Here is a 17,361-nt window from a genome sequence, read left to right as displayed (position 1 = left end):
TGGAATGAAATTGAAATTTATGACTTTGGTAGGGACGAATGCAAGGAAAACATGCCACACCAAAGGTCTTAAACAATGCATAATCAGGTTTGGTGGAGTAAAGCACTTCATGTGGGGATTTATAACTCAAAACTGGTGTAGGGAGATTATTAATTAACTGGACAACAACATGAAAAGCATCACACCAGTACTTAAGTGGCATGTGAGCTTGAGCAAGGAGAGTCAATCCCATCTCAACAATATGTCGATGTTTACGCTCGGCTCGGCCATTTTGGGCTGAGGTGTGTGGACAGGGATGTTGGAATTCTATTCCATGTGCACGGACTAAATCAGAAAACATCTGATATTCGCTTCCAGAATCAATTCTGAGGCTTTTTATTTTGGTGTTGAATTTGTTTTCAGCCAAGGCCTTGAACTGAATAAATGCATCCAATGCATCATTTTTGAATTTAAGAGGATACAGCCAAGTGAAGCGGCTATAATCATCCACAAAGTGGATATAATATCGATGATTCACATCTGAAGCAATAGGGGCTGGACCCCATAAATCGATGTGAATTAACTCAAGAACCGAAGTAGCACGATTTTGAGATAATTTAAAAGGTAGAGCATGAGATTTACCATATTGACACGCATCACAAAAGTGTTTGATTTCATTCTTTGAAACTTTTACATTAGCAGACTCAAGAACATGATTTAAAATCCTAGTTGATGGGTGACCCAACCTTCTATGCTACACATCAATTTTGGATGGAACAGACTCATCAGTCACAGACTGATTTCTTTTTGACACTACAGCAATACCAGTAAAAGGAGATGAAGAAAGAGACTTAAAAGGAGACTGAGAAGACACAGAAGCTTGAGTTTGTGGTGAATCCAGCTGATATAGCCCATCTTTAAGCATTCCTTGAAGCAGAACCTTCCTTGTTGTTTTTTCCTTCACCAAACAAAAGGTAGAGTGAAATTCAATAACAACATTATTATCTGTGGTAAGTTTGGAAACACTAATTAGGTTTTAGCTATTTGTGGCACATGAAACATTTCTCTAAGAAGTAATTTCTGACCATGTTTAGTATGAATGTAACCATTACCAATGTGATTAATGGCCAGTATATTACCATTGCCAACAGTTACTGTTTCCTTACCACCATATTCCTGCTTTTGATTCATGGTAGAGACATCCGAGGTAATGTGATTACTAGCTCCACTGTCCGCGAACCAAGCATCGCTGTCCAAAATTTCTGGGGTAGCAACAAATGCATTTGCACCAGCTATTGGCTGGTTTCGTGTGAGATTAGGATCTGAACCCATGAAACTATCATCATACCAATTATAGTGTGACAGTCAGTAGTCCCGTGATCCGTAAGGGGAAATACCGGGTAAGCTGTGCAATCCCACACCGCCTGGGGAAGGTCAAGTGGAATGATTCTGAGACTGTGTAGGTATGGGACTACACAGTTGAAGATGGCTTAAATGGATTGATTGGTACTACCTATATCAACAAGGTGCATCTTGTTTTTCGATAGCCCATCTCGAAAGAACTCCACAGTTAAGCGTGCTTGGCCTGGAGCAATTTCAAAGATGAGTGACCTCCTGGGAAGTTTTCCCAGGATGCGTGTGAGTGAGGACAAAGCACGCTGAAAACACTCGTGTTGATCTGTAGGGTCAGTCATCAATCCAGAAAGTAGCCAGAGTGACGAACTCGTGTATAAGAGCCATTAGTCCGTGGGTGTAAGGACCCAATGGAGGCTTGAAGCGGGGACGTTACATGTAGCATACAGCAGCGCTATGACCATACTTGCCACAAACTTGACAAGTAGGTCTTGACTTATTTGTTCGACCTCTGCCTCTGAATCTTCCACTATTTCCTCGGCCTTCAGACCCTCTTCCAGCATTGTTACCAGTGTTTTGATGTTGATGGTGGGAACCTCGTCCTCGGCCAGCAGACGGACCTGGTGTAGAGTTTTTGGCAGCCAGGTTTGCTTGAGGATTCATGGAGTTGTGAGTTTTGTCAACTGTTAATAGAGTTTGAAGCCTTTCGATCTTGCTATCAAAACTCAGCAGAAGATCTTGAAGCTCCTGCCAGGTGGTGCTTGTTCTTGCTTCAATATGTGTAACAATGGAAATATATTCTATACCAAGACCAAAAAGAACATTAGAAATTAAATGAGAAATAGGATATGGATCTCCGGCGAGAGTGAGAATGTCGGCCCAGTTTTTCTTCTGACGCAAGTAATCAACCATAGTCATTCCTCATTTCCTGGTAGTTTGAATGAGAGTCCTTGTGTCATCCATCTTAGCCTTCGAGTGAGCACCGTATAGACTCTCCAAAGCTTTCCACAAGTCTGCAGCTGAAGTTGAACCCATAACTTCAGTGGCGATGGCCTCAGACATAGAGCTATAAAGCCATCCCATAAGTAATTGGTCGTTAATAATCCACTGCTCATAGTCGGTGTTGACTTGAGCTTCTCCGTCTGCTGTTTCAGCAGGTAAAAACTCTGGTGGACAAACTTTTGTCCCGTTGAGATATCCATGAAAACGATGTCCCCTAACAATGGTGGAAACCATGGTTTTCCACAGGGTAAAGTTGTTTCGATCCAACTTGAGTGAGAAGGGTTGATTTAGAGAGGTAAAATGAGGAGAATAAGTTGGTTGAATCTGAGATGATGACCCTCCTTCATTACTGGCAGTATTGCCTATGACAGATTGGGCTGGAGCATTATTTTTGGATTGAGGGGTTTCTTCAGTTGCCATGGCGGAGGCCTAAATGGCTCTGATACCAATATAAAATATTGAACAATGTATTTTATCAAAAAACTCAGCTCAATTAACAATGAGCCAAAGCAATTTCTATTTATAAGAAAATGTTTACAAGGGAGTGAGCCAACGGCTCTTACAGCTGTCAGTGCAGCAATCCAAATAAAGATTTGTAGAAAGGGAATATTCTAACAACTTGCAATCATTACACAATAACAGAATTAGGACCACACAGGAACACTTGTCACAGCAGAGGAAATCGAATTGCAGGTTGTTGATGCAGGAACATGGGACCTTACAGTAGGGAGGCTGCATAGGATTTATGTCATTCCTCAACAGATTTTGTATTTTTTAGCTGGTGGAAGTGGTATCTTGCTCTTTAGGTTTTTCGAACCTCTTGAGAGGAGAGAAATGTACATTATAATTAATAGATGTACTGAGGATAATTATGTTTGCTTCAGTAAGTGATTGAATTGATGGTTAAACAGGTAGTGCTTTTGAACTTTCCTTTTTCAATAGGAAAGACACATGAAGATGTAGTGGCCTAGTATAGTTTGGCGCACCGGCAGGCATTAAATCATAATAAATTTAGAATGAATTATATATTTTCAGAGCGAATATAGAATTTTGCTTTACTATACTATATATTAATATTCTTTCCCATTTTCCCTTATTTGATTACCTCGATCTTTCCGAACATATATACATGCAAAGCCATATATTCTTCATTATACCTAGTTTAGCTTTATTTTGTTTATACACGTATCATATACATAATCATCGTGAATATATGCGCCGCCATTTAGTCGTTACCTTATATAGTAGGATATAAAAATTGACTAGTATTATATAAATATATATTTATATATTTATATATATATATACATAATACTCAAAATTTGCAGCCTATATATAGCACGTCATGATCGAATTAATTGTATCAGACCCCATTTTTTGATACTGATCATGACTATGACTTATCAGTGTAGTTATATGCATATTTGTTTCTAACTATGATATTAATCAGAAAGAAGAATATAATCAACCCATTTGCTGTAACCTCCAATAATCATCAGTCGACTACTTTGACTCCATATACGCCATGTGTAATTAAAGGTTTGGGGCGGGGTAGTCTTTCTACCTTTTAGTTTAGACCGCTCCATTACATTACTACGTATACGTACACTACACTAATATTGTTTGTGCATTTGATACCAAAGTACCTTATAAAAGTATAATATTAAAAATCCCTATAAGATATTATTTTCTATGTTCATAAAATTAATCAAAAAATATAGTATTTTCTGTAGTCAATTTTCTCTTGTTTATACAAATTATAATACTATAGACAAATTCACATTATTGGAATTAGTAGCATGTACATGTATAGTGATCAAGTAAATCCTTTACAATATGTGGTCCAACTAGTTTTTGTACGTATTATCTATCAGGGAATGAAAGTTGTGGCATCAAAGAAAAAAATTTGAAACCCTTGATCATTATTCGCAAGTAAAGAGCACAATATCGATTTTATATCTAGCAGAAGTATATATGCTCAAGAGTTTCAATTTGAATTCGACGAATTTATTAGTTTTCAATATGAATAAGACATTTTCCTGCATGTTTTTCAAGTGTGAACAATTTAGCTATTGTTTGAAGAAATTAATATCTATGTTGACCATCTAATTTGTCAAATAAACTTATAAGGTAATAAGAGTAAGAATATCGAAGTGTTTGATTTTTTTTGTTATAAGATCGACAACTCGTACAAAATGATATATGATATAATATTCTCATTGCTTTTTGGGGGACATTCATATATTCTAAGTATCTCAAGAACATACCAAGAAGGAGTGTTAGGCCCCATGTGTAACACCATTAAGCAAGCAAAGAATGTCTAGTGTAGCCAGAAAAACAAGCATATGATTGTGATGGTTTTTGTTGTTTGTGACAAGATTAAGGAGCAAAATTCGGTGTTTATGTACATTGTCAAGATTTAACAATCCAAACACAAAATACGAGTTTAGAGTTTCTTGTGTATCGTCATCGAAAGACCAAAATAAGTGTTTTTCTCCTTTTATGCATGATTGAGGGGAAACAACAACACTAATATTTGTTCCCTTCATATTACATTTATATATATGCCTTCCTAAGTTTAAATTGGTAACAACCATAAAGTTGTAAACAAAAATGCAACGATTTATTTTCCAAAATATATGCAACGTCAAAAGAGATGTATAGATGTTCTCATTAAGACACTTTTCTCTTCATTCGTTTTTTGGTTAATTAGGTATATGAGTATTCATATATATATATATATACAGTAGAACCTCTATTTAAGAATACTCTATTCAAGAATAACCTCTAATTTGTTACAAAAAAATCAAGTCTCAACTGTATTACCAAAGTATACCTCTATATAAGAATAATTACATCTTAATAAAATATATATATGTATTTTGTAAATTTATTTATGTAAAATTAATAATTTTATTTTAAATTATAATACATGTATGAATATTATATTTACTCTAAAATATTTCTATTATGGTATAGTATTAATGATTATTTATTGTTATTATTGTTACGTTGATATTTTTTGGTTTTTTAATTTTTTTTTCTAGTATAACTCTATTTAGTTATAACCTCTCAATTAGAATATAATTTACTTGGTCACAAGTGTATTCTTGGATAGAGGTTCTACTGTATATGGGCATGCTCTTAATGGGTATTACCCATGAATGGATATTCAATTATTAGCCATTGGATCAAATCTAATGGTTGAAATTTATAGCTATTAATTAAAATTTTAAATTAAATATTTTTTATTTTAACTTATTACCTGATGACATGGAAGTCATTTTTTATATCTATTCTTTCTATTTTTGTCCTCATTCCATATATACATTAATACATTAATACTTTACAATTTAATTATGGTAATTTAAAAACTTAATTACACCTTTAAACCTCACTACAACAAATATTTCCATGCTAAAATATATATATTTTTTTTTTGAAAAGGCATAACATATATTATAAAATACATAATAATTTATCAATATAAAAAAATATTAATTATAATTAATTATTTAGCCTATATTGTAATAACATATTTTTCTTATAATTTTTTAGTTTAAATTTTAGAAATTTAAGTTTCCATAATAATATTATAATTAATTTTGTTTTATAAGATAGGAAAACAATTTTTTTTTCTTCCTTATTTTTATAATTAAGTAATTCTTGTATTAAATGAAAATTTTAAGAGTTTGTAATTTTTGGGCTGGTTAGTCTTACATCATTATTTGTTAATCTATATTAATTATTGCATTAGTTAAACTATAAAAAAGAGAATTTATCTATATAAAAAAAAGTACAAAAGAGAGGAATAAAATAAAGTGGTAGTGCTATAAAATTTGGATCATCGTACATTGGATATTTGTAATAGCAACAAATGTCTTTTACTTTTTTATTTAACTTTTCTTATTTGGTTTCATAGAGTTTGACATTAGTAGCTAACTTTTTTCACTCTCATAAAATATGATGTTTGCTGACTCAATTTTTAGCCAACAACGAAATCACAAATACAATATCACTACAAAAAAGACCATCTTTAGTGACAACTTTTTAGTCACAATAAAAAAAATTTGTGACTAAATGTGACTTTTAATCGCAACAAAAAAGTTACTTGTGACTAAACATAGTATTTAATTATAAGTTGTCACTATTAGTCACAACAAATTGTGATTTTTGTAACTAATACTTTTAGCCATGAACTTTTTAGTCACAACGTAGAAATGACAATTTATAATTAATTACAACTTTTTTACTTTTAGTCACAAGTTTTGTTGTGACTAAAAGTATGATTTTTTGTTGTAATAATAGTTTTATAATTTTATAATTTGTGATTAAATATTTTTATTTTTTATTAAGTAAAATAAGTTAATTTCTAAAAATAATTTCTCAAAATCATCATTCTCTATAATTAAAAAAGGAAATATACTTTTTTTTAAAAAAAAAAAAAAAACTTGTTGGTAACCTACTCTAACAAGTCACTAAATTGCCACCTCATCAATTTTTTTAGTACCCATTAATGGGTATTACCCATTAAGAAATCATCCATATATATATATATATATATATATATCTATTTTATATAAAGTGTGCCTATATAACAGAATTCTTGGTTTTTGAGAAATTAATTCATGGGTCAATTTTTATTTATATATAATAAAATAAAAATAAAATAAATTTCATTAAATCCAACAAAAAAAAATAGGGTTCTAGATTTTCTTTAATTACAGTATTTCTAAGAAATTCATGGGTCACTTTTTATTTATATATAATAAAATAAAAATAAAGTAAATCTCATTAAATCAAAAAAAAAAAAAATAGGGTTCTAGATTTTCTTTAATTACCGTATTTCTAACCCTATTTGATTATTTATGCGTCTTTTATAAATTCTATTTGATTAAAGTTAAGATTATAAGATTAATTCAAATTATTATTCATATATTGATTAAAATTAAAATTATAAGATTAATTCAAATTGTTGTTCATATATTCATATTTTTCTTTCCAATAAAAGTTTTGAAACAGCCAAATATAATCTTTATGGCAGCATATTATATTATTGTACTTGGAATTGGATGTAATTTGGTATATCAATGTCGGATGGTTCTTTATGGCAATGTACTTAGTTTTAAGCCATGTGTGTTATGAGATGTGTTTATGTTTAAATCGTATTATTCTTTAATTTATTTTTATGATAGAAAATAATAATAATAATTGAAACTATAAAGTCATTGTAAGTTATTTATTTATTTGATTTTTTTAAAAAAAAAAAAATTGAAATTATAAAGTGTGAAAATATCTCAAATTTTTTAAAGTACGATTTTCATAGTAGTTTTCTATTTAAATGTAATTTGAAAGTAAAATAAGATATTTTATGATATTTGATAACTTATTAATTGAAAATTCAAATAAAAAAAAAATAGTATATGATATTTGGAACATGTATCATTGGAAGTACTTGGATTTTTCTACAAAATATTTTGTGACAACAAAATCTATAACATTTGCATTGTTAACTTTAGTTTGGATATTTGATCAATTATTTGTATCAGTATTTTGTTTCTTGATTAGTTATTTTAGATTTTAGAATTTAATTTGGTTACACATTTAAAGATTAATCGATGTACTAAATTAATTATGTATCACTCAAAAATTTTCTAACTCTCTTTTTGCCACTATTTTAATTGGAAATCCTTCCAGCAAACCTCTCTTACATTTTTTAAGACTTTTCACAATTTAAGTAGTGTATTCTAAAACTTTTTTTTTATTATTATTTATTTATTTTTATTTTTTTTTTTGAATAAAGGAGTGTCATTAAAAATTAACAGGCATCAGCCTTAACAATGTCACACAAAGAAAGCGGAGCATTTAGCTCATTAAAAATACAACCTGACAATAAATAAGACCCCCTAGCAACACAATGGGCAGCCCTATTTGCAGATCGATTAACATAAGAAATAAGGACATTATTCAAACTAGCAACAATAGTACGACAGTCCTCAACCAACAAACCAAACTGGGATGGCATATGCACTGAGCTATTAATTGCTTGAACAACAACTAAAGCGTCAAACTCAACAACCACCCTATCCCATCCCTTGCGCTTTATCCAACTAAGCGCCTCCTTAATGCCAATGACCTCAGCTATTTCTGCAGAAACACAACCCCAACGACTCTCAGAAATAGCTTCAATAAGCTTACCATGGTGATCACGAGCAACACAACCAAAACCAAACTTTTTGTGAGCTTCAAAAGTCGCACCATCGACATTCACCTTGACCGTATACTCATCAGGTTTACGCCAACAATTACTTTTTGAGATATCCCCCATAGCAAATAAAGCATTAGGTGATTCAAATTTAGTAATTTTCCATTGGCCAAGGACATGTTTTCCCGACTTCACTACTTCCAAAGCAGACCGAGACTTATGGTTCCATTGCACTTCGTTGCGAGCATGCCAAATACTCCAACACACCATTGCAGCCTCTACACTAACCTCCTCACGGCCATCAGCTAGCAGCTCAAAAAACCAACTACTAAACTCGGCACTAGAACCCGGAGCCGACTGGTTCACTGCCGAAAGAGCCCAACAAGATTGAGAGAATGGGCAATCCAACAACACATGTACAATAGTCTCCATATGTATATTGCAAAAAGGACACAAGAGATCTACATTTACATGTTTAGAGTGAAGTTGTACCTTAGTTGGGAGGCAACCAGAGCAAGCACGCCAAAGAAAGTGATGAACTTTGGGAGGAATGGGCAGCTGCCATAGATGCTTCCAACAATTCTCATCTTGCAAAAATAACCAATTCCCACTTGAAGATTGAAGGAACTTGTAAGCACTTTTAACTGAATAAAAGCCCGAGGACTCCATGCTCCAAAACCACCCATCTATAGTCCGAGAAGTAGATAATTGGATGCTTCGAATCAACTGAATATCTCTCTCCTCAAACATATCATTAAGAAGATCAATATCCCAAGTTCTTTCCCCAACAACCATCAGACTCGAAACATTTTGATCAACTAAACCAGGATTACTTGTCAAGACATATGGATTAGAATCATTTGGAAGCCAAGGATCAAGTAAGATACTAACCGAAGAACCACTTGAAATAGCCCTTCTTGCACCGGCCCTTACAAGCTCTTGAGCTGCCCAAATACTTCTCCAAATAAAGCTTGGATTAGAACCCAATTCAGCATTAAGAAACGATCCTTGTGGGTAATATCTAGCCTTATAGATTCTCGCCACGAGAGTGTCCTCCATAGTAAGCAGGCGCCAACCTTGCTTTCCCAAAAATGAGAGATTGTAGTCCCGAAGATCACGAAAACCAAGACCACCATAGTGTTTATGTTGAGAAAGCTTCTTCCAACTAGCCCAACTCACGCCTCTACTAGTTGAATTAGATTGGGATTTCCACCAAAACTTCGCCATCATCCCCTCAAGGCTTGTGCAAATTTCTTGAGTTAGGAGAAAAACACTCATTGCATAATTAGGAAGCGCTTGAGCCACAGACTTTATCAACACTTCTTTACCAGCTTTAGACAAGAACTTAGTCTCCCAACCAAATATCTTCTTTTTCATTTTTTCCTTCAAGAAGCCAAGAATAGCATTTTTGTTTCTCCCCATAATACAAGGAAGACCCAAATAGAAGCTATCATCAGAGGCGGCATTTAAACGCATCAAACCACACAAATGATCACGCACAGGCGAGGTAACATTCTTGCTAAAGAAAACAGAGGATTTAGCAAAATTTACCTGTTGACCTGAAGCAAGCTCATAGCTGTGTAAAAGCCGCAACACACTTTGAGCTTCGTTATCATTGGCCTTGCAAAAAACATAGCTGTCATCTGCAAAAAGCATGTGAGAAACCATAGGAGCACCCCGAGCAACACGACAACCAGTTAACCAATGATGCCTCTCATAGTGCTTCAACAACAAAGAAAGACCCTCGGCACAGATCAAAAACAAGTAAGGAGACAATGGATCACCTTGACGCAACCCTCTTGACGGAATAATCGGCCCCATAGAATGGCCACCATGAGTAAAATCATACGACACCGTAGTCACACAAAACATGATCAACTGAACCCAATGTTGAGCAAAACCCATACGAAGCAACATGTTCTCAATAAAACTCCACTCAACTCGATCGTATGCCTTACTCATATCAAGTTTAATAGCCATGAATCCCTCCTTCCCTACTCTCTTTCTCTTCAAATAGTGCATAATCTCAAAAGCAACCATAATATTATCAGAAATCAAGCGACCCGGAAGGAAAGCACTTTGATGACTTGAGATCACCACAGGCAAAACTTCCTTAAATCGGTTGGCTAACACTTTCGAAATAATTTTATAAAGCACATTACAAAGATATATAGGGCGCAAATCAGTCATAGACTCCGGATGTTTTTTCTTAGGAATAAGCACAATATTAGTATGATTTAACTCTCTTGGAAAAGAACCAACAACAAAGAAATTCTTAACAAGAGTGATAATATCATTACTTACAGTGCTCCAACATTTTTGGTAAAAACCCGGCGTCATGCCATCAGGACCCGGAGATTTATCTGGATGCATTTGAAAGAGAGCTCGACGAATCTCCTCATCAGAAATCGGTTCTAACAACCGATTGTTATGGTCATTAGTAACCGCCGAAGGTACACACTGAAGCACCTCGTGGCCCGAGACAGCTGAGGCAGTAAACAACGTGGAGAAGTAGTCCACCATGACCGAAGGGAGACGCCCTTTTCAATCCACCCAAACACCATCTGAGTCTTTAAGCTTTTGAATGGAGTTTCGACGTCTTCTAGAAGTAGCTGAGGCATGGAAATACTTAGAGTTACTATCCCCTTCACGCAACCAAAGTTGCTTGCTTCGCTGCTTCCAAAAAATCTCACGTTGCAACAACACACTATTCAAGTTGGCTGAAGCATTCTTGTAGTTCTCAACCGACACCCCATCACGGCCCCGCTTCCACTTTTGAAGCTCAAGCTTACAATCTTTTATTCTCTTAGGAAAATTCCCCGAATAATCTTTTCCCCAATGCCATAAAACATCACCACAACACTTGATCTTCTCCATAACACCCCTCGGCTCACCATTATCCCAACAAATTTTAACAATCTCAAAAAACAAAGGTTCTTTCAACCATGAATTTTCAAATCGAAAAACATGTCTCTTAGCAACCACCACTTCATTAATCAAAACTAAGTGTAAAGGAGTGTGATCCGAAGTAGACACCTCTAAATTAAAGAGCTTAGCCAAAGGGAAAAAATCTAACCATGATTGAGTCACCATCGCCCGATCAATGCGCACCTCCACCCAATCCGGAGTACCTCTACTTCGCTCCCAAGTGTATGGATAACCATAAAGCTCAAGATCATGTAAACCACAATCCATCAATGTATCATTGAACCCATCAACTAACCACCGTGGATAAGGATGACCACCTTTCTTGTCCTCTTGAGAAGTAACATTATTAAGGTCGCCTATGATACACCAAGGCAAACTTGACTTGTTTTTTAGCTCCCTTATAAGGTCCCATGTTCTTTTTCGTAATGATCTATTCGGCTCACCATATATTCCCGTCAACCGCCAATGCCCTTGGTCACTACCACAAACAACTACATCAATATAGGACAACCCATACTCTAGCACCCGAACATCCTCCTCTTCTCTCCACAACAAGGCAACACCCCCACTTCTCCCTTGACAGTCCACCGCCAAGGCTCCTTCAAAACCAATCGCCACACGAATTCTTTCAACAATATCTTTTTTAGCAAGAGTTTCACACAAAAACAAGTAACTGGGCTTCTTTTGGACCACAAGATCCTTCAAGAATTGTTGAGCCCACGGGTTCCCAAGCCCATGGCAATTCCAGTAAATAATACTCATGATGATGGGTGGGCATGTACACCATGGCCCACCTGTGAATCGTTTTTTGACACATTAACACCAACATCCCCACCAATAGCCTTAGTCGACCCCCCTCCACGTGAGCTTCAAGGCCCACACGCCCAGTACGCCTCCTCTTACTTTCCATTAACACAACCAAATCTTCCTCAATATTTGCATCATCATCACTTTCCATAAATTCAGAGTTTCCATCTATAGCCGATTGCATAATCTCCCTCCCACTTTCCTTAATTATTTCTTTCTTTTTACTCTTCCCTAAAGTCATGGGATCATGATCACCAATATGGTCAACACAATCAACATCCATGATCTTTGGGATAGCCTTAACTCCATGAAGATCTTCAGTCACACGCCCCCCACCACCACAGCCAGCCGCCGCACCACCCTCCTCGGCCCCACTCCGAAGCCACTTAGCACCAACGAGGTAGTTTTTCTTCTTCAGATCCGCCCGTAGCGCCGCACCATACGGTTTGACCAATTGATCCATAGGTTGATCAAAGCGTTTAGGAGAAAATCTATCCGCATGCCCAATGATTCCACAAACAAAGCAAAAGGTAGGAAGATGTTCATATTTGAAATTCGCCCAAATCCAATCCCCATTCTCCTTGCAAAGCTTCATCCTCCTCTTTAATGGCTTTTCGATATCCACCGTAGTACGAACACGCAAGTATTCTCTCCAAAGACCATTAAAATTCTTAGGATCCGATTTAACATACGTACCTATGTAAGCTCCCGCACTCCGAACCACCTTTTCCAACATGTATCCAGATTTCAAGTCATGAATCTGAACCCAGAAATCAAGCTTGTGAAGCGCCACTTCCTTAGGGTCTTCCCCCTTATTGAGACGATGAAAAACAAGAGGGCTTCGATTGAACGTCCAAGGGCTACCATCTATAACGGTTTGGACATCCAACTCATGGAAAAACTGAAAAAGATAACGATTCGTACCCAACTCCTTGATAAAAACACCCTTACCTGGCTGCCAAAGTGAAGCCATTAAGTGGCGCATTGCATCAAAGTCCACCGGTCGACCCGTCAGAAACTTCCTCACCAAACACCACCGATCGTCAAAAGTCGTCTCATCACCCTCATCATCTCCCCCAATCAGAACACCCGCTTCCTCATCCTCCAAACTAATCTGAGCGTACTGCTCATTCAAATCGAAATCCACGTGACTGCTCGATGCCATGATGACCAAAAGACAAGATCTTGAAGACAACCTTAAAAAACTTTAGAGAACTTTACCAACATGTCAAAAGACAAGACTTTAAGATAGCAATGCGTAAAATTCCATTTATTATTATTTATTATTTTTACAATAATTCATGATCAATTTACAAGTACATTATTATGATTTCTTCAAGTGTTAGATAGTTATATTAAATCATTAGAACTAACATATTGCAATTAGTATTTACTTTTAGATTGTAACACTATCATTTAAATTATTTAAATATACATAAAAATTACTTCACGCAATAATTAAAATAAGTTTTTCTTGAGTTAATTACTTTATTAAAAAAATTTAATTAAATTATAATAATAAATTAAATTATATCATCATTCATTAAATCATTCTTAATTATATTATAACAGCTAACATAAAACTTAATATACGTGTCTTGCACGTAATTTTTGTCTAGTATATATATATATATATGGATATTTTAAAGCATAAATAGCATATGTTTTTAATTTCATTTACTTACCGGACTTCTTAAGATAACACATGTCATGTTTTATATTAGTTCATGGTATATTTATTTTTAAAAAATAGTCAAAACATTTTTAAAATAAAAAAATATTAATACAAAATATGTTTTATGATTATAGAAAAACAAAATTAAACTAAATGATAAATCAGATTAATTATTTTCTATTACTTAAAAAATATATACATATATATATATAAAATCAACTATCATACAAATTTATCAACAATTCTAAACAACAAGTTCAGATGTTTGAACAAATAAAATCAGTCCCTCAATCGAGACTAGGCGTTCAGATTTGGCTGGAAACAAAACAAAAAAGAATATTGACATAACATAAAGGTATTTCATGCATATTGATATAACATAAAGGTAGTATCTTGTTCATAACTTATTCAAACCCAAATCAAGATAGTGCAAAAAGAATGAGTGTTTTCTAGAGCGTTTTTCACTCTAAAATTCCTTTGTTGTTTTACCTGCTTTATTATTTTCAATATTTATCAGTTGTGCGTATCATTTTGTTTTTTCCTTTTTCGATATGCGTTTTCAATGGAAGGTATAATATTGCATTTTGAGTCTAGGCCTATTTTTGTTGGTTTTATTTCTACAACTAGTAAATATTTTGCGCTTCGCGGCTCATATATAAAAAATAAATTATGTATTTTAATTAACTAATCAACAGGCCGGCTTCGCTTGCGGCTATTTATAAAAATTTTAAATATATGCATAAATATTTATTGAATAATAAAATCGTATCAAGTTCAGAAACCGAATTAGAAACCACATCAGTAGCCTGCTGCTGAGCAATGCCTGGTTTCGGTTTATCCTTAGTAGTCAACTTTTTCTTCATCTCATCCCTGCGACAATCCGCCATTATATGACCGAACCCCAAACAGTTTTTACATTTGACAGGTAACCATTCATAATCAATTCTTTGTTCAATAAGCTGGCCATATTCATTAAGAAACTGAAATGATCTCGGAGGAGAGTCCGAAATATCCATCTCAACCAAAATACGAGCAAATTGAATCCTAGTGCGATCTTTAGTTGGATGACTCCACACAGATGCAAACTAAAGATGAAGTTAATGGTCAGGGGGTTTGGCATAAACCCAAGAAGACTATTCAGGGAAACATTAAGAAAAATCTGACTGGTAATGATGAATTACAGCGGCAGCAGGGAGTTATGAATTCTTTTAGTGCTTTGCAACAAGGCAGTAGGGAGGAAGATAATCTAGATCATGAGCAAGAAGGGCACAAAATTTCTTCTCAATTACCCCATGGATAGTTGCAAGATAGCTTGTTGGAATGTTAGGGGTATTAACAATAAGGAGAAGCAAGAAGTTGTTGCTGAATTTTGTAAAGTAAATAAAGTAGGAGTTGGTGCTTTTTTAGAGACCAAACTCAAAGAGAATAAGATTAAAGAGATGATGGATAGTAGGTGTGTCAATTGGGATTATTACACAAGTGCAACAATAGAAGGAAGACTTTTGATTGTTTGGAGAAAAGGCTATGTTCGAACTTTAGTTATTGCTGAATCTTCTCAATTGGTTCACTGTTTTATCCAAATGTCAGGTTGTGACGAAGCTTTTTGTGCTACGTTCATCTATGGCTACAACACTTCTGAGGAAAGGAAAATTCTATGGGCGGATCTGACCAAATTAAAGTTTCCTGTTAAGCCGTGGCTTATATTGGGAGATTTTAATGCTGTGTTTAATATTGAAGATAGAGTGGGTGGAAATCCTATCACGCTCAGTGATACGAGCGATCCTTGCCAGTGGTTAATGTCAGCACATGTTGATTCCATTCCTTTCAATGGATCAAAGTACACTTGGACAAATAATCAGGATGGGCAGAGTCGTATTTACTCGAAGATTGATCATGCCTTTGCCAATGAGTATTGGTTTGATAGTTTTCCCAATTCAAAAGCGCTTTTTAGTTGGGAAACTATCTCAGACCATTGCTCTTGCACCATAACCACTATGGTGTCTAACAAAATTGGGTATGTGCCTTTCAGATATTATAACTTTTGGTCTAATCATGCTGATTTTAAATCCACAGTTCTCCAAAATTGGAAGAAGCCTATGGTAGCCAGGGGTTTGCTTGCTATTTATCTTAAGCTCATGCGTCTAAAGCACTGTCTCAAGATCTTCAATAGGGACTCTATAGGAGATATTGGGAAGACTTACCAAGCAGCTAAAGATGATTTTCTTGGGGCCAGGCTTCTTGCTCAGGCTCACCCGAAGGACCCAACTTTTCATGAAAAAGAGAAGCAAGCCACAGTCATGTTTTTGAACCAAGAGAAGATGTACCACAGTTTTTTGCGTCAGAGGAGTAAGATTTCTTGGCTCCACAAAGGTGATGAGAATACTTCCTTCTTTCATGCTTGTTTGAAAAAAAGGAAAATGGAGAATAGAATCCTTTCTTATACTACTGAGCAGGGTGTTATTATTGACTACTTTCCCAAAGTGGTTGATCATTTTGTTTCTCATTTTCGAAGCTACATGGGGAGTAGAAGCTTAGCCGATACTAAGCCGAACTTAGCTTGCATTGATCGTGGCCCCGGCTAGAGCTTAAGCAGCAGATTGATCTAATTCAACCCTTCACTAATAAAGAAATTAAACATGCCTTCTTCAGCATACCTGACACAAAAGCTCCTGGTGCAGATGGGTTTAGTGCTGGTTTTTTCAAGCTTTTTTGGGATGATTTGGGGGCTGAATTTTGTACTGCTGTGAATGATTTCTTTGCTACAGGTTTTATGCCTAAGGAGCTCCATTCAACCCTAATTACTCTCATTCCCAAGCATGAAAATCCAACAAGGGCCGTGGACTATAGACCTATTGCCTGCTGTACTACGTTGTACAAATGTATCTCGAAGCTACTTTGTTCTAGACTTGCAAAGGTTCTGCCTCACTTGATTAATCAAAACCAAGGGGCTTTCATCCAAGGTAGATCTATAGCCCATAATGTCATGATTCTCCAGGATCTTTTGAAAAATTACAAAAGGAAAAATGTTTCTCCCAGGTGCGCGATTAAAATTGACATTAGCAAGGCCTATGACACTGTGAGTTGGGATTTCATGGAAGACTTACTCAATGCTTTCAACATACCCTCAAGGTTTGTTAAGTGGATTATGGGTTGTCTTCGAGCTACTACTTATTCTCTGGTCATGAATGGTAGAGTGCAAGGTGGTTTTAAAGGGGAAAAAGGGTTGAGGCAGGGAGATCCTATTTCACCTCTCCTTTTTGTTCTCATAATGGAGTATCTGACGAGAAGTCTCCAATTGGCAACTGCTCACTCAAGCTTCAGGTATCATCCTTTGTGCAAAGGGCTTAAGATTATAAATCTCTGTTTTGCTGATGATTTAATTCTGTTCAGCAAAGGTTCCAAAAGCTCGGTT

The 17,361-nt window shown here is 35.2% G+C and overlaps 1 protein-coding gene across 1 annotated transcript; it reads right to left on the bottom strand.

Annotated features, from left to right (window-relative positions):
* Nucleotides 1-11,083: 11,083 nt before the first annotated feature.
* Nucleotides 11,084-13,439, bottom strand: LOC133031286 (uncharacterized). Its single transcript, XM_061104763.1, has 2 exons — nucleotides 12,371-13,439; nucleotides 11,084-12,261 (listed from the first exon to the last, which is right to left on the bottom strand). Exons 1-2 carry the CDS (start codon nucleotides 13,437-13,439, stop codon nucleotides 11,084-11,086), a joined length of 2,247 nt encoding a protein of 748 aa, XP_060960746.1.
* Nucleotides 13,440-17,361: the final 3,922 nt, after the last annotated feature.

The sequence above is a fragment of the Cannabis sativa genome, chromosome 9 (assembly GCF_029168945.1).
Source record: "Cannabis sativa cultivar Pink pepper isolate KNU-18-1 chromosome 9, ASM2916894v1, whole genome shotgun sequence".
Classification (NCBI taxonomy): domain Eukaryota; kingdom Viridiplantae; phylum Streptophyta; class Magnoliopsida; order Rosales; family Cannabaceae; genus Cannabis; species Cannabis sativa.
The sequence above is the reverse complement of the archived record's forward strand: the minus strand, read 5'-3'. Positions and strand labels throughout refer to the sequence as shown.